This window comes from Oncorhynchus nerka, linkage group LG13 (genome assembly GCF_034236695.1).
Source record: "Oncorhynchus nerka isolate Pitt River linkage group LG13, Oner_Uvic_2.0, whole genome shotgun sequence".
NCBI lineage: Eukaryota > Metazoa > Chordata > Actinopteri > Salmoniformes > Salmonidae > Oncorhynchus > Oncorhynchus nerka.
In genome coordinates, this window is record NC_088408.1 from 22394302 (window position 1) to 22413308 (window position 19007).

The 19007-nt window shown below is 42.5% G+C and overlaps 1 protein-coding gene across 3 annotated transcripts in view; it reads right to left on the reverse strand.

Moving 5' to 3' along the window:
• The window catches only part of LOC115125070 (1-phosphatidylinositol 4,5-bisphosphate phosphodiesterase beta-4-like), a 78694-nt gene that overhangs the window by 47724 nt on the left and 11963 nt on the right, over positions 1-19007 (reverse strand). For all 3 annotated transcript variants that reach the window (XM_065026259.1, XM_065026260.1, XM_065026261.1), the window contains 11 exons: positions 16436-16646; positions 16275-16368; positions 15902-15981; positions 13571-13655; positions 13312-13402; positions 13071-13166; positions 10987-11120; positions 9931-10026; positions 9520-9661; positions 9146-9230; positions 4594-4718 (listed from right to left, as the gene is read on the reverse strand). In XM_065026259.1, the coding sequence (XP_064882331.1) occupies positions 4594-4718; positions 9146-9230; positions 9520-9661; positions 9931-10026; positions 10987-11120; positions 13071-13166; positions 13312-13402; positions 13571-13655; positions 15902-15981; positions 16275-16368; positions 16436-16646 (1239 nt within the window). The remainder of the gene's footprint in view (positions 1-4593; positions 4719-9145; positions 9231-9519; positions 9662-9930; positions 10027-10986; positions 11121-13070; positions 13167-13311; positions 13403-13570; positions 13656-15901; positions 15982-16274; positions 16369-16435; positions 16647-19007) is intronic.

Sequence of the window (19007 nt, forward strand, 5' to 3'; positions counted from 1 at the left end):
GCAAATAATAAGTAGTCTGTATGTGTGTCGCATGTGAATCTATTAGTGTATGTGTGTGTCGCATGTGAATCTATTAGTGTGTGTGTGTGTCGCATGTGAATCTATTAGTGTGTGTGTGTGTCGCATGTGAATCTATTAGTGTGTGTGTGTGTCGCATGTGAATCTATTAGTGTGTGTGTGTGTCGCATGTGAATCTATTAGTGTATGTGTGTGTCGCATGTGAATCTATTAGTGTGTGTGTGTGTCACATGTGAATCTATTAGTGTATGTGTGTGTCGCATGTGAATCTATTAGTGTGTGTGTGTGTCGCATGTGAATCTATTAGTGTATGTGTGTGTCGCATGTGAATCTATTAGTGTATGTGTGTGTCGCATGTGAATCTATTAGTGTGTGTGTGTGTCGCATGTGAATCTATTAGTCTGTGTGTGTGTCGCATGTGAATCTATTAGTGTATGTGTGTGTCGCATGTGAATCTATTAGTCTGTGTGTGTCGCATGTGAATCTATTAGTGTGTGTGTGTGTGTCGCATGTGAATCTATTAGTGTGTGTGTGTGTCGCATGTGAATCTATTAGTGTGTGTGTGTGTCGCATGTGAATCTATTAGTGTGTGTGTGTGTCGCATGTGAATCTATTAGTGTATGTGTGTGTCGCATGTGAATCTATTAGTGTATGTGTGTGTCACATGTGAATCTATTAGTGTGTGTGTGTGTCGCATGTGAATCTATTAGTGTGTGTGTGTGTCGAATCATGTGAATCTATTAGTGTGTGTGTGTGTCGCATGTGAATCTATTAGTGTGTGTGTGTGTCGCATGTGAATCTATTAGTGTGTGTGTGTGTCGCATGTGAATCTATTAGTGTGTGTGTGTGTCGCATGTGAATCTATTAGTGTGTGTGTGTGTCGCATGTGAATCTATTAGTGTATGTGTGTGTGTCGCATGTGAATCTATTAGTGTGTGTGTGTGTCGCATGTGAATCTATTAGTGTGTGTGTGTGTCGCATGTGAATCTATTAGTGTGTGTGTGTGTGTCGCATGTGAATCTATTAGTGTGTGTGTGTGTCGCATGTGAATCTATTAGTGTGTGTGTGTGTGTCGCATGTGAATCTATTAGTGTGTGTGTGTCGCATGTGAATCTATTAGTGTGTGTGTGTGTCGCATGTGAATCTATTAGTGTGTGTGTGTGTCGCATGTGAATCTATTAGTGTGTGTGTGTGTCGCATGTGAATCTATTAGTGTATGTGTGTGTCGCATGTGAATCTATTAGTGTGTGTGTGTGTCGCATGTGAATCTATTAGTGTGTGTGTGTGTCGCATGTGAATCTATTAGTGTGTGTGTGTGTCGCATGTGAATCTATTAGTGTGTGTGTCACATGTGAATCTATTAGTGTATGTGTGTGTCGCATGTGAATCTATTAGTGTGTGTGTGTGTCGCATGTGAATCTATTAGTGTATGTGTGTGTCACACGTGAATCTATTAGTGTGTGTGTGTGTCGCATGTGAATCTATTAGTGTGTGTGTGTCGCATGTGAATCTATTAGTGTATGTGTGTGTCGCATGTGAATCTATTAGTGTGTGTGTGTGTGTCGCATGTGAATCTATTAGTGTGTGTGTGTGTCGCATGTGAATCTATTAGTGTGTGTGTGTGTCGCATGTGAATCTATTAGTGTGTGTGTGTGTCGCATGTGAATCTATTAGTCTGTGTGTGTGTCGCATGTGAATCTATTAGTGTATGTGTGTGTCGCATGTGAATCTATTAGTCTGTGTGTGTCGCATGTGAATCTATTAGTGTGTGTGTGTGTGTCGCATGTGAATCTATTAGTGTGTGTGTGTGTCGCATGTGAATCTATTAGTGTGTGTGTGTGTCGCATGTGAATCTATTAGTGTGTGTGTGTGTCGCATGTGAATCTATTAGTGTATGTGTGTGTCGCATGTGAATCTATTAGTGTATGTGTGTGTCGCATGTGAATCTATTAGTGTGTGTGTGTGTCACATGTGAATCTATTAGTGTGTGTGTGTGTCGCATGTGAATCTATTAGTGTGTGTGTGTGTCGCATGTGAATCTATTAGTGTGTGTGTGTGTCGCATGTGAATCTATTAGTGTGTGTGTGTGTCGCATGTGAATCTATTAGTGTGTGTGTGTGTCGCATGTGAATCTATTAGTGTGTGTGTGTGTCGCATGTGAATCTATTAGTGTGTGTGTGTGTGTCGCATGTGAATCTATTAGTGTGTGTGTGTGTCGCATGTGAATCTATTAGTGTGTGTGTGTGTCGCATGTGAATCTATTAGTGTGTGTGTGTGTGTCGCATGTGAATCTATTAGTGTGTGTGTGTGTCGCATGTGAATCTATTAGTGTGTGTGTGTGTGTGAATCGTGTATGTGTGTGTCGCATGTGAATCTATTAGTGTGTGTGTGTCGCATGTGAATCTATTAGTGTGTGTGTGTGTATTAGTGTGTGCATGTGAATCTATTAGTGTGTGTGTGTGTCGCATGTGAATCTATTATTATGTGAATCTATTAGTGTGTGTGTGTCGCATGTGAATCTATTAGTGTATGTGTGTGTCGCATGTGAATCTATTAGTGTGTGTGTGTGTCGCATGTGAATCTATTAGTGTGTGTGTGTGTCGCATGTGAATCTATTAGTGTGTGTGTCACATGTGAATCTATTAGTGTATGTGTGTGTCGCATGTGAATCTATTAGTGTGTGTGTGTGTCGCATGTGAATCTATTAGTGTATGTGTGTGTCACACGTGAATCTATTAGTGTGTGTGTGTGTCGCATGTGAATCTATTAGTGTGTGTGTGTCGCATGTGAATCTATTAGTGTATGTGTGTGTCGCATGTGAATCTATTAGTGTGTGTGTGTGTCGCATGTGAATCTATTAGTGTGTGTGTGTGTCGCATGTGAATCTATTAGTGTGTGTGTGTGTCGCATGTGAATCTATTAGTGTGTGTGTGTGTCACATGTGAATCTATTAGTGTATGTGTGTGTCGCATGTGAATCTATTAGTGTATGTGTGTGTCGCATGTGAATCTATTAGTGTGTGTGTGTGTCACATGTGAATCTATTAGTGTGTGTGTGTGTCGCATGTGAATCTATTAGTGTGTGTGTGTGTCGCATGTGAATCTATTAGTGTGTGTGTGTGTCGCATGTGAATCTATTAGTGTGTGTGTGTGTCGCATGTGAATCTATTAGTGTGTGTGTGTCTCGCATGTGAATCTATTAGTGTGTGTGTGTGTCGCATGTGAATCTATTAGTGTATGTGTGTGTCGCATGTGAATCTATTAGTGTGTGTGTGTGTCGCATGTGAATCTATTAGTGTATGTGTGTGTCGCATGTGAATCTATTAGTGTGTGTGTGTGTCACATGTGAATCTATTAGTGTGTGTGTGTGTCGCATGTGAATCTATTAGTGTGTGTGTGTGTCGCATGTGAATCTATTAGTGTGTGTGTGTGTCGCATGTGAATCTATTAGTGTGTGTGTGTGTCGCATGTGAATCTATTAGTGTGTGTGTGTCGCATGTGAATCTATTAGTGTGTGTGTGTGTCGCATGTGAATCTATTAGTGTGTGTGTGTGTCGCATGTGAATCTATTAGTGTATGTGTGTGTCGCATGTGAATCTATTAGTGTATGTGTGTCGCATGTGAATCTATTAGTGTATGTGTGTGTCGCATGTGAATCTATTAGTGTGTGTGTGTGTCGCATGTGAATCTATTAGTCTGTGTGTGTGTCGCATGTGAATCTATTAGTGTGTGTGTGTGTGTCGCATGTGAATCTATTAGTGTGTGTGTGTGTCGCATGTGAATCTATTAGTGTGTGTGTGTGTCGCATGTGAATCTATTAGTGTGTGTGTCACATGTGAATCTATTAGTGTATGTGTGTGTCGCATGTGAATCTATTAGTGTGTGTGTGTGTCGCATGTGAATCTATTAGTGTATGTGTGTGTCACACGTGAATCTATTAGTCTGTGTGTGTGTCGCATGTGAATCTATTAGTGTATGTGTGTGTCGCATGTGAATCTATTAGTGTGTGTGTGTGTCGCATGTGAATCTATTAGTGTGTGTGTGTGTGTCGCATGTGAATCTATTAGTGTATGTGTGTGTCACATGTGAATCTATTAGTGTATGTGTGTGTCGCATGTGAATCTATTAGTGTATGTGTGTGTCGCATGTGAATCTATTAGTGTATGTGTGTGTCGCATGTGAATCTATTAGTGTATGTGTGTGTCGCATGTGAATCTATTAGTGTATGTGTGTGTCACATGTGAATCTATTAGTGTATGTGTGTGTCGCATGTGAATCTATTAGTGTATGTGTGTGTCGCATGTGAATCCATCCATATGTGTGTGTGGTGTGTGTTGCATGTGAATCTATCCATGTGTGTGTGGTGTGTGTCGCATGTGAATCTTTCCATGTGTGTGTGTGTGTGTGTGTCGCATGTGAATCTATAATTGCACGTGTGTGTGTGTTCAATCCCTCAACCCTCAGACGGGAGAGTTACAGAGAAACAGTGGTATAGTGCTACGTGAGGTGTGTGTGTCATGTGAATCTATGTATGAGTCTGTATGTGCAGTTTGATTAACATGTTACAGTACAGTACCTGGGGTCTGGTAGTTAAGGGAGACCATCTGGCAGCCTGCGTTCCAGAAGATCTGAGGCATGTAATTACTGGAGTCCACCCTGCCTCCTTTAGGGTAGATCCGACTCATCTGACGCTTGTTGTAACTGGACGCCAACATTCAGGACTTAACACAGGGACAGAGGGAGGGAAAGGGTGTGTGTGTGTGCGCTTGTTCGTGTGTACATACATGTGTAAGTTGTGTGTGTCTATGCATGCATGTGTGTGGTGTATGTAGGTATGATGTTTGATCAGTAGGATTACATGGTACAGCACCTGAGGTCTGGAAGTTGAAACAGTGGTGTGTTTGTCTGTGTTTGTGTAGCGAGTCGAACGGGCCGCAGACCTATTTTTAGAAGGGAACAGCTTGTGTCCTGCATTCCTACTGGAATGTGTGTGTGTTCCCCATTCCAAAGGGCACTTCGATCTCTCCCAGAGGAACTAGGGCAGTTTTCCACAGATGGATACTGTAAACAAACAACATCTAGTATCCAGCAGAGTCTAGCCCTATCATGGGCTCATATCTGGGTGACCTAAAACTGCAAAGTTACAACTGTTGCAACTTGGTAAATTCTGGTCCAGGGGGTGTGCTTTTTATCCACGCCAAACTTGGTGCAAAACGGCACCTACTAGAAACCTAGCAACATTCAGAGTTCAATTGTTCCTTTTTGAGAAGTAGAGGCGCACGAGAGAAGGAAGAACCCAAGAGACAGAATCACCACTAGAGGTCGACCGATTAATCGGAATGGCCGATTAATTGGGGCCGATTTCAAGTTTTCATAACAATCGGAAATCTGTATTTTTGGGCGCCGATTTGCCCCTTTTTTTTTTTTGACCTTTATTTAACTAGGCAAGTCAGTTAAGAACACATTCATATGTTCAATGACGGCCTAGGAACGGTGGGTTAACGGCCTCGTTCAGGGTCAGAACGACAGATGTTCACCTTGTCAGCTCGGGGGAACCAATCTTGCAACCTTACAGTTAAACAAGTCCAACGCAATAACGACCTTCCTCTCTCTCGTTGCACTCCACAAGGAGACTGCCTGTTACGCAAATGCAGTAAACCAAGGTAAGTTGCTAGCTAGCATTAAACTTATCTTATAAAAAACAATCAATCATAATCACTAGTTAACTACACATGGTTGATGATATTACTAGATATTATCTAGCGTGTCCTGCGTTGCATATAATCTGACTTATCATACAAGCATACAAGTATCTAAGTATCTGACTGAGCAGGCACGTAAACATTCATTCAAACAGCACCTTCGTGCGTTTTGCCAGCAGCTATTCGTTGTGCCGTTTATGACTTCAAGCCTATCAACTCCCGAGATGAGGCTGGTGTAACCGAAGTGAAATGACTAGCTAGTTAGAGCGCGCTAATAGCGTTTCAAACGTCACTCGCTCTGAGCCTTCTAGTAGTTGTTCCCCTTGCTCTGCATGGGCAACGCTGCTTCGATGGTGGCTGTTGTCGTTGTGTTGCTGGTTCGAGCCCAGGGAGGAGCAAGGAGAGGGACGGAAGCTATACTGTTACACTGGCAATACTAAAGTGCCTGTAAGAACATCCAATAGTCAAAGGTTAATGAAATCCAAATGGTATAGAGGGAAATAGTCCTATAATTCCTATAATAACTACAACCTAAAACTTCTTACCTGGGAATATTGAAGACTCATGTTAAAAGGAACCATCAGCTTTCATATGTTCTCATGTTCTGAGCAAGGAACTTAAACGTTAGCTTTCTTACATGGCAAATATTGCACTTCTACTTTCTCCAACACTTTGTTTTTGCATTATTTAAACCAAATTGAACATGTTTCATTATTTACTTGAGGCTAAATTGATTTTATTTATGTATTATATTAAGTTAAAATAAGTGTTCATTCAGAATGGTTGTAATTGTCATTATTACAAATAAATAAATAAAAACCATCCGATTAATCGGTATCGGCTTTTTTTGGTCCTCCAATAATCGGTATCGGTGTTGAAAAATCATAATCGGTCGACCTCTAATCACCACCAAAACAAAACATTGCCACCAATACCTTTTTGGTATTTTCCCAAATCTGAATATAAAGTTGCATTAAACTATGTCGCTTTTTAGTGAGTGATTGCAGTCAGCATGACTGACCAGATGAATAGCATCGACTTCATGGATAGTTGCATTGTTTTTGGAGGTGAGTCATCTGTGAATTACAGTACCAGTTGAGATAGTTTGGGATGAGTTGGACCGCAGAGTGAAGCAAAAGCAGCCAATAAGTGCTCAGCATATGTGGGAACTCCTTCAAGACTGTTGAAAAAGCATTCCAGGTGAAGCTGGTTGAGAGAATGCAAAGTGTGCAACGCTTTCATCAAGGCATAGGGTGGCTACTTTGAAGAATCTCAAATATAAATATATTTTGAATTGTTTACCACTTTTTTGGTTACAACATCCACATAGTTATTCTACAATGTATACAATAATAATAAAGAAAAACCCTTGAATGAGTAGGTGTGTCCAAACTTTTGACTGGTCCTGTATCAAGTGTACTGCTACAGTTGAAGTCGGAAGTTTACATACACCTTGTACATTTAAAATCAGTTTTTCACAATTCCTGACATTTAATCCTAGTAAAAAATCCCTGTTTTAGGTCAGTTATTTTTAAATTTTTACATTTAACTAGGCAAGTCAGTTAAGAACAAATTCTTATTTTCAATGACGGCCTAGGAACAGTGGGTTAACTGCCTGTTCAGGGGCAAACGTTTCGGGTAGCCTTCCACAAGCTTCCCACAATAAGTTGGGTGAATTTTTGCCCATTCCGCCTGACAGAGATGGTGTAACCGGTTTGTTGGCCTCCTTGCTCGCACACACTTTTTCAGTTCTGCCCACAAATGTTCTATAAGATTGAGGTCGGAGCTTTGTGATGGCCACTCCAATACCTTGACTTTGTTGTCCTTAAGCCATTTTGCCACAACTTTGGAAGTATGCTTGGGGTCAATTTCAATTTGAAAGACCCATTTGCGACCAAGCTTTAACTTCCTGACTGATGTCTTGAGATGTTGCTTCAATATATCCACATAATTTTCCTCCCTCATGTTGCCATCTATTTTGTGAAGTGCACCAGTCCCTCCTGCAACAAAGCACCCACACAACATGATGCTGCCACCCCGTGCTTCACGGGTGGGATGGTGTTCTTTGGCTTGCAAGCCTCCCCCTTTTTCCTCAAAACATAACGATGGTCATTATGGCCAAACAGTTCTATTTCTGTTTCATCAGACCAGAGGACATTTCTCCAAAAAGTACGATCTTTGTCCCCATGTGCAGTTGTTACAACAGTATCTTGGACCTGCCTGGTGTGTTCCTTGTTCTTCATGATGCTCTCTGCGCTTTTAACTATCACAGTGCAGGTGCATTTATACGGAGACTTGATTACACACAGGTGGATTGTATTTATCATCATTAGTCATTTAGGTCAACATTGGATCATTCAGAGATCCTCACTGAACTTCTGGAGAGAGTTTGCTGCACTGAAAGTAAAGGGGCTGAATAATTTTGCACGCCCAATTTTTCAGTTTTTGATTTGTTAAAAAAGTTTGAAATATCCAATAAATGTCGTTCCACTTCATGATTGTGTCCCACTTGTTGTTGATTCTTCAAAAAAAATACAGTTTTATATCTTTATGTTTGAAGCCTGAAATGTGGCAAAAGGTCGCAAAGTTCAAGGGGGCCGAATACTTTCGCAAGGCACTGTATGTCTGTAAACAATTGTTGGAAAAATGACTTGTGTCATGTACAAAGTAGATGTCCTAACCGACTTGCCAAAACTATAGTTTGTTAACAAGAAATTTGTGGAGTGGTTGAAAAACGAGTTTTAATGACTCCAACCTGAGTGTACTTCTGACTTCAACTGTATCTTACGACAGCGATTGGGCTGAAGCTGTCTAGTAGTGTGTGTTGTCTACTGTTAGCTCAGTGTGGTTATCTAAGTGTTTTCAAAAGGACTATTGAGATACTTAGCGACATGATATCTGTGCTAGTTGGCAACTATGCAAGCTCCATAGCAACAGTAGCTCTAGCTGAATGGGCAAAGCTAGCTCCATGGATTCACTATTACTGACAATCATGTAATGTTAGCTATCTACAGAGTCACTTGTTGCTTGCCTTTCATTGAGCATGAGCAAACTCTGAGGGGATTCCCTCTCTAGCATTCTTCCTCTCTCACACACATTTACTTTGTCACAGGGAACGTCCGAACTCTGACCAATCAGCTCGGCTTTGAATGTTGCTAGGTTACCCGTGGGCGTGGTTTTGCACTAAGTTTGGCATGGATAAAAAGGTCCAAGGGACTCACTATGGATATTGGTTCTGTTGCCGTCTAGAAAATCTAGGGAGTCAGTCACTTTTGATGCCGTAATTCATTAAGAAGAATAGTAACATAAAGGACTATGGACTCATCTTGACTACTTCACAGGTCAGGAATTACTGTGTTTATCAGGTCTATGTTGTCTGTGTGCATTTACATGCTGTGTGAGTGTTGACACTGGACCAAAGGATACTTGACAAACTCGATGGCGTTGGTCTTTAGATAACCCAAACCCACTGACTCATTAAATGATGACATGTTGTGGTGGATGTTCCTCTCTGGGGAGAGAAGAGACAGTAGAGTTAAAATGGGAGAGAATAAGAAAGAGGAAGAGAGAGAGAGAGAAAGAAAGAATAAAAGAGAGAAGAGAGAGCGCATCTGACTAATGTAACTGACACATCTAGAAGTGTACCATTACAACCCACAACTTTGATGTTGCACCATGACAGCTCAAGTAACTAAACCATCTGAACCAGCTTCATTTTGCAGTACAAGTTCTAGAAGTTTAAATCACCGTAACTAAACACTCACTCAATCAGTTCATTTAGCATTACTGTTGAAGGTTACCTTCTGCCACATCGAAGCTCTGGAACTTGACTGGCTGTGCGTAGTTGACCATGGCAGAGAGGTAGGGGTGGATGTTGGTGGTGGCTCCTACGTATGTGTACGAGGCTATCAGAGCCTCCTCGTCATCCGTCGTCTCGCCAGTCTACACAGGAGCAGAAAACACAGTGTTGTTTTACACTCACACATCTCTGTTGTCTTCCAGTCTCCACACTATACACACAGAGATACAGTAGTTATATAGCACATCCAAGTCAGTTAGGAACACTCTCATTATCAATATATACATGACCAGAGAAAGAGCTTTACACTGGCTAGAGCTTAGAGAAAAGGCTACACACTCAACAGTAGGGAGAGAAAAGGATAGTTTGTGACCAGTAAAGAGAGAAAGAGCAGCTGAACCAACTCCCATACCTTCTTGATGTTGTTATCCTCAGAAGCCTCTGAGATGTCTGTGGTGTCTGTAGCTTCTGTGGCCTCAGACATCTCTGTTGGATCCTCCTCCACAACCTGAACACACAACAATAGTTCATTATAAACGGGGTAGTTTGGGTCCTGGATGCTGATTGGATGAAACAGCAGTTCACCTGTTTACAGTGCATTTGGAAAGTATTCAGACTCCTTGACTTTTTCCACATTGTTACGTTACAGACTTATTCTAAAATGGATTCAATTGTTGACTGTGTGCTTAGGGTCGTTGACCTGTTGGAAGGTCTGAGGCCCTGAGCAGGTTTTCATCAAGGATCTCTCTGTACTTTACTCCGTTCATCTTTCCATCGATCCATCGATCCGGACGAGTCTCCCAGTCCCTCCCACAGCATGATGCTGCCACCACGTTGGGATGGTGCCATGTTTCCTCCAGATGTGACATTTGGTATTCAGGCCAAAGAGTTCAATCTTGGTTTCATCAGACCAGAGAATCTTGTTTCTCACGGTCCAAGGCCTTTAGGTGCATTTTGGCAAACTCCAAGCAGGCTGTCATGTGCCTTTTACTGAGAAGTGGCTGCTGTCTGGGAACTCTACCATAAAGGCCTGATTGGTGGAATGCTGCAGGGGTGGTTGTCCTTCTGGAAGGTTCTCCCATCGGGTTCTTGGTCACCTCCCTGAACAAGGCCCTTCTCCCCCAATTGCTCTGTTTGGCCAGGTGGCCAGCTTTAGGAAGAGTCTTGATGGTTCCAAACATCTTCCATTTAAGAATGATGAAAGCCACTGTGTTCTTGGGGATCTTCAATGCTGCAGCCATTTTTTTGTACCCTTCCCCAGATCTGTGCCTCGACACAATCCTGTCTCAGAGTTCTAGTGACAACTCCTTGGACCTCATGGCTTGGTTTTCACTCTGACATGCCCTGTCAACTGTGGGACCTTATATATACATGTATGGGCCTTTCCAAATCATGTCCAACTTAGGTTTGTTAAAATAAAGCCCTAAGTCTTACCTAAAAACACAAATTCCATTTAGAAAATGTATACCTTTTTGATGCTGTTGTCCCTCTCCTCTCCTTCTTTCTTCACACTGACACTGGTGCTGAGGCTGTTGTCTTCACTAGGCTCCTCTGAGGTACTGATCTTCAAGTCAGGGTTCACCTCCTTCAAATCACCTAGAGCTACACACACAGTTACCCTCCAACGCACACAGTTACCCTCCAACGCACACAGTTACCCTCCAACGCACACAGTTACCCTCCAACGCACACAGTTACCCTCCAACGCACACAGTTATCCTCCAACGCACACAGTTACCCTCCAACGCACACAGTTACCCTCCAACGCACACAGTTACCCTCCAACGCACACAGTTACCCTCCAACGCATACAGTTACCCTCCAACGCACACAGTTACCCTCCAACGCACACAGTTACCCTCCAACGCACACAGTTACCCTCCAACGCACACAGTTACCCTCCAACGCACACAGTTACCCTCCAACGCACACAGTTACCCTCCAACGCACACAGTTACCCTCCAACGCAGTTACAGTTACCCTCCAACGCACACAGTTACCCTCCAACGCACACAGTTACCCTCCAACGCACACAGTTACAGTTACCCTCCAACGCACACAGTTACCTTACCCTCCAACGCAGTTATCCTCCAACGCACACAGTTACCTCCAACGCACACAGTTACCCTCCAACGCACACAGTTACCCTCCAACGCACACAGTTACCCTCCAACGCACACAGTTACCCTCCAACGCACACAGTTACCTCCAACGCACACAGTTACCCTCCAGTTACAGTTACCCTCCAACGCACACAGTTACCATCCAACGCACACAGTTACCCTCCAACGCACACAGTTACCCTCCAACGCACACAGTTACCCTCCAACGCACACAGTTATCCTCCAACGCACACAGTTACCCTCCAACGCACACAGTTACCCTCCAACGCACACAGTTACCCTCCAACGCACACAGTTACCCTCTTACCCTCCAACGCACACAGTTATCCTCCAACGCACACAGTTACCCTCCAACGCACACAGTTACCCTCCAACGCACACAGTTACCCTCCAACGCACACAGTTACCCTCCAACGCACACAGTTACCCTCCAACGCACACAGTTACCCTCCAACGCACACAGTTACCCTCCAACGCACACAGTTACCCTCCAACGCACACAGTTACCCTCCAACGCACACAGTTACCCTCCAACGCACACAGTTACCCTCCAACGCACACAGTTACCCTCCAACGCACACAGTTACCCTCCAACGCACACAGTTACCCTCCAACGCACACAGTTACCATCCAACGCACACAGTTACCCTCCAACGCACACAGTTACCCTCCAACGCACACAGTTACCCTCCAACGCACACAGTTACCCTCCAACACACACAGTTACCATCCAACACACACAGTTACCCTCCAACACACACGGTTACCTCCAACGCACACAGTTACCCTCCAACACACACAGTTACCCTCCAACGCACACAGTTACCCTCCAACGCACACAGTTACCCTCCAACGCACACAGTTACCCTCCAACGCATACAGTTACCCTCCAACGCACACAGTTATCCTCCAACGCACACAGTTACCCTCCAACGCATACAGTTACCCTCCAACGCACACAGTTACCCTCCAACGCACACAATTACCCTCCAACGCACACAGTTACCCTCCAACGCACACAGTTACCCTCCAACGCACACAGTTACCCTCCAACGCACACAGTTACCCTCCAACACACACAGTTACCATCCAACACACACAGTTACCCTCCAACACACACGGTTACCATCCACCACACACAGTTACCCTCCAACGCACACAGTTACCCTCCAACACACACAGTTACCATCCAACACACACAGTTACCCTCCAACACACACAGTTACCATCCACCACACACAGTTACCCTTCCAACACACACACATGGTCACAAAGACACACACATCCTCTAGTGAACTGATACAAAGTGCGTGAATATCTCAGTCTCCAAAGTGACTACACACCAGAACAAGAAGGAAAAGAAGAACCCTTGTGTACACACACGCGCACACTCACACACACACACACACACACACACACACACGCTCACCATTCTCCACATCTTCCTCTGTCTCTGCTCCCAGTAAGATAGCTGGTGTGTTGGTCTCTCCAGCCTCCATGTGCTTCTTAAAGGACTCTAACTGCTCTGTAGAACAACAACAACACAAGTCAACATAGTGTAGTCAACAAAGCCATCATACAGAGTGAGAGAACAGTCCAGCAGTAGCAACATCTGTAACTGCAGATATAAAACCATTCTTGCATAAAGTTGGCGGTCACTGTATACGTACTCTGTTCCACCTCAGGTTTCAAGCGTTTGTTTTTGATGAGGATTTTGCGTTTGAGGTCGATGGGAGAAGGCAAGGGACGACCCGCTTCAACCTGGCAACAACAACAAACATTCCTTTTTTACAAAATGGAAGGAGACATTTACAGTATTGTACATATTGTTTGTTATGTTCAACCATGATGAACTATCAGACACGGTACAGATAGACACTGTAGAAAGGAGAAAGACAGGTATAGTGTGGTAGCAGGTAGATGGCTCACAGTGTATCCCTCGAGAGGATGCCTCAGTAGGTAGTCTCCAAAGATCTCCTCACAGTACCGAGCCATCTTGTACTGCTGGGGTTTACTGAAACACACAGGATCAAACCAGTCAAAAGTTTGGACACACCTACTCATTCAAGAGTTTTTCTTTATTTTTACTATTTTCTACATTGTAGAATAATAGTGAAGACATCAAAACTACAAAATAACAGATATGGAATCATGTAGTGACTAAAGTGTTAAACAAGTAAAAATATATTGCCTTGATGACAGCGTTCCACACTCTTGGCATTCTCTCAACCAGCTTCACCTGGAATACTTTTCCAACGGTCTTAAAGGAGTTCCCACATATGCTGAGCACTTGTTGGCTGCTTTTCCTTCACTCTGCGGTCCGACTCATCCTAAACCATCTCAATTTGTCAAATAGCCCTTACACAGCCTGGATGTTTGTTTTGGGTCATTGTCCTATTTAAAAACAAATGATTATTCCACTAAGCGAAAACCAGAAGAGATGGTGTATCACTGCAGAATGCTTTGGTAGACAAGCTGGTTAAGTGTGCCTTGAATTCTAAATAAATCACAGACAATGTCACCAGCAAAGCACCCCCACACCATAACACCTCCTCCTCCATGCTTTACGGTGGGAAATACACATGAGGAGATCATACGTTCCACCACACCGCGTCTCACAAAGGCACGACGGTTGGAACCAAAAATCTCCAATATGGACTCCAGACCAAAGGACACATTTCCACCGGTCTCATGTCCATTTCTGGTGTTGGCACAAGCAAGTCTCTTCTTCTTATTGGTGTCCTTTAGTAGTGGTTTCTTTGCAGCAATTTGACCATGAAGGCTTGATTTCGCACAGTCTCCTCTGAACAGTTGATGATGAGATGTGTCTGTTACTTGTGCAATCTGAGGTGCAGTTAATTGCCGAACTCTAATGAACTTATCCTCTGCAGAAAAGGTAACTGGGTATTCTTTTCCTGTGGTGGTCCTCATGAGAGCCAGTTTCATCATAGTGCTTGATGGTTTTTGCGACTGCACTTGAAGAAACGTTCAAAGTTCTTGACATTTTCCGTATTGACTGACCTTCATGTCTTAAAGTAATGATGGACTGTTGTTTCTCTCTGCTTATTTGAGCTGTTCTTGCCATAATATGGACTTGGTCTTTTACCAAATAGGGCTATTTTCTGTATACCACCCCTACCTTGTCACAACACAACTGATTGGCTCAAACGCATTAAGAAGGAAAGAAATTCCACAAATGAACTTTTAAGAAGGCACACCTGTTAATTGAAATGCATTCCAGGTGACTACGTCATGAAGCTGGTTGAGAGAATGCCAAGAGTGTGCAAAGCAGTCATCAAGGCAAAGGGTGGCTACTTTGAAGAATCTCAAATATAAAATCTATTTTGATTTGTTTAACACTTTTTGGTTACTACATGATTCCATTATTTGTGTTATTCCATAGTTTTGATGTCTTCACTCTTATTCTACAATGTAGAAAATAGTACAAATAAAGAAAAACCCTGGAATTAGTCGGCGTGTCCAAACATTTGACTGGTACTGTAGTTATCAGCAAAGTCAGTGCTTGTAAGAAAAGTGTGAGTGTTAGTTCCATTTCCCCCAAAAAATAAGTGTCATTAAATTACAAATTCATAATAGTTACACTGTTACATGTAATTCAATCGGACATAATGGAATAAATAATATTGTCATGTGTAATATTTTTGTAAACATTCTGGATCATTGTGAAATCCTTAGTGCTGTGATTAGCTGACATTTCAGTTAATCATTTTTAAACAACTAATTGGCTGATGTCGGTTCAATTATTTGAATCCCATTTAATTCCGTTTTTTCTGTGAAGTCAATGCGCAATGTTTATCTAGAAGAGACTGAAGAACGCACAATGGTCACGGGATATACAGAGAAGCTGTCGCTTCATGAGGTATCTTTACCTGAATATACAGTCATAGATGTATGCCTTAATTTACTTTGAACTACAAAATAGTGATTTTGTCAGACAGCATAGGTAGAAGCTCCATAGAGATGTGATGATGACATGGAATGAAATAACAAAGTCATTAAATTAAACTAATGTAATATGCACAACTAAAATGTTTCATTAAAGTAAGGTCATGTGAATAAATGATGGTTAATCGGTGATACGCAGTAATGGGCTTGTCTACCATCATGGGACATGTATTACTTGTTTTATTCTGTGTTGTTACAGCCTTCAACCCAAATAACCGTTATTATTTTTTAATAATCGAACCGAAACCAAACCAACCTCAAAAAGCACTAATCGCTCAGCACTAGAAATTCTACCTGCAGTGGTTTTCAAATGACAGGATCACAGGATACTCAGATGTCACAAAGGCTGTTTCTCTGATGGCTGAGATCACATCCTGTTTGAGGGGGTAAACAAAAACATGGGGATTGATGTTAGAACCATTATATATCACTTGCTATGAATCCATTATATATCACATTGAATCCATTATATATCACTTGCTATTATAAGTCTCTGATCTGTGTCTGATCAATAACAGTAAATTCAAATGGATCTGTAGGTCTCAATTAGATGCCGTATCAATTTATGAACACAAGAGGGTAGACTTACCATATGTAATTTATACAAAAGTTGTGTGAATGATCAGACAAATCTGAATGAGTAAAAGAGTGTTGTGTGTGTGTGTACCTTAAAGAGGATGTCAGTACACATGGCCTTGCCATGAGTGATGATAGGCTCCTGGTCTTCTCCTTTTCCATCCCAGCAGTCCAGTTCTACACACCTGACATCATACACATACAAAACAGTTTACATACTGTATATAACCCCCCCCCCACACACACACCTACCTGCAGCCGGAGAGCAGAACCTGTCTGTACATCTCCACAGAGGACTTTCCCCCAAACTGCCTCCCGGTCAGGTAGGTGTTGTGGGAGGAGGCGATGAAGTAGTGGGCCAGCGGCTGTTCCATGTCCTGGTACAGCTCCAGACAGTCCAGGAACACCGGGGCATTCTCATCTGACATCAGGTACCTGCAGAAGCCATCGCTGGACATACAGCCTGGGGGAGAGGAGGGGGAGATGGAGAGTGTGTAAGGGGGTCTGCTAAATGTAACAAATGACCTGAACCAGCTGAAGATCTGTTTTTTTCAGCCATCTATTTCCTGTGTTTGAGGGGTGAAAAAATCCCCTTGTCACTTAAATCTCGATGGATTAATTGCTTTCATTTTACTGTAATGCATTACAATATGTACCGGTATGTTAGTTAGTTACCATCCTAACATTAGTTGGCTACTAATACATGGAACTTGCCAGGCAGTATATTAACTATATGCTATCTAACTAACTACCCCATGTTAATTGATTTGATTATTCACGTCATTCTTAGCTAAGTGGTGTAGTGGTTGTGAGTTCTCAATAGACATGGTTAATTCTGCCCATCTACTCAGATTTCAGAGCCCTCTCGTCTGAGTACCAGAGCGCAGAATAACTGATGGATTTACGAAGGCACAACACCCGTTGAATTTATGGCCGGGGTTACTAAACATTGGCAAAAAAAGAGTAATTCAATTGCTGCCAGCAGCACAGTTAGTCACCAACGCTCTGGATAACATGAACACTTCCTAACCAGCTCTGATTGGGAGAGTAAATGGCGTTAGTGAGTTATTCTCTCATTTGTGTCTGGAAATAGTTAGCCAGTTAGCCCGGGTGCCTGACTGCCGTTGAGGCCAGAACGCTCGGATCAACCCTCCTCCTCGGCCAGAGTGTCCTAGAGCGAAACGCTCTGAATTTACGAATGAACAATCTGACAATGCTCTGGTACTCCAGATTGAATTTACGAATGAACAATCTGACAATGCTCTGGTACTCCAGATTGAATTTACGAATGAACAATCTGACAATGCTCTGGTACTCCAGATTGAATTTACGAATGAACAATCTGACAATGTTCTGGTACTCCAGATTGAATTTACGAATGAACAATCTGACAATGCTCTGGTACTCCAGATTGAATTTATGAACACATCTGAAATCATAAAATGTTTTGCTAGTCTTTTGTTGTTGCATAGCAACAGCATCAACTCCCGGTAGACAGGCGACGCTGTATGTTAGTATGGGTATTCGAACACATTTATTGTTTTTCCATTTGATCCTCGTCTGGGATTTATTGCACCGTCTAGACACTTAGATCACCAGAAAGAGAAGAAAGATGGGTGTTCATTTTTTATGCAATTAAAAAAAGTTATAATTTAATACAGTTGAAATGTTTATAAATTAGATGCGCTGAATTGAAAGCAACTTTTGAAAATTAACACTCGGATTATAGTGATATTATGTCTGATCTCGCAAACAATGTAAAGCATGTTTAGATAGGTGTAATCTAGTGCCAAACATGTTGATTGTTAATCCAAGGGTATCCTGCTATTGCCACTCTTGTTAAATTATGCAAGAGAACATGACAACAGTAATTAATAAGGCAGACTAGACAGAACAGGTGAGTGCAGGTAGGGTAGACAGGACAAGTGTTTGTGGTTGACGACAATAGACAATGGGCCTGATCAGACAGCTCAGAGCTTCTGCTCTTTTCTGTCTATAAAAACAAATGCATTGGTGGAAGAGGCAGGGCAGGAGCAAGGAAGGAGGGTGTGGTCAAGCAAGGCATCCCCCGAGTCTAAATGCCTAAAAGGTTTTATCAGAACAGGCTTAGATTAGTTACTCCATTTTGCTTTGGAGAATCCTCACTTTTTCTCCTCCTCTCCATCCACTCTCACCTTTCTTCTTCACATCTGCATCTCTCTCTACATCCATCTCTCTCACCTTTCTTCTTCACATCTGCATCTCTCTCTACATCCATCTCTCTCACCTTTCTTCTTCACATCTGCATCTCTCTTTACATCCATCTCTCTCACCGTTCTTCTTCACATCTGCATCTCTCTCTACATCCATCTCTCTCACCATTCTTCTTCACATCTGCATCTCTCTCTACATCCATCTCTCTCACCATTCTTCTTCACATCTGCATCTCTCTCTACATCCATCTCTCTCACCTTTCTTCTTCACATCTGCATCTCTCTACATCCATCTCTCTCACCATTCTTCTTCACATATGCATCTCTCTCTCTCACCTTTCTTCTTCACATCTGCATCTCTCTCTACATCCATTCTTCACCATTCTTCACATCTGCATCTCTCTCTACATCCATCACCTTCTCTCATCCATTATTCTTCACCTTTCTTCTTCACATCTGCATCTCTCTACATCCATCTCTCTCACCATTCTTCTTCACATATGCATCTCTCTCTCTCACCTTTCTTCTTCACATCTGCATCTCTCTCTACATCCATCTCTCTCACCATTATTCTTCACATCTGCATCTCTCTCTACATCCATCTCTCTCACCTTTCTTCTTCACATCTGCAT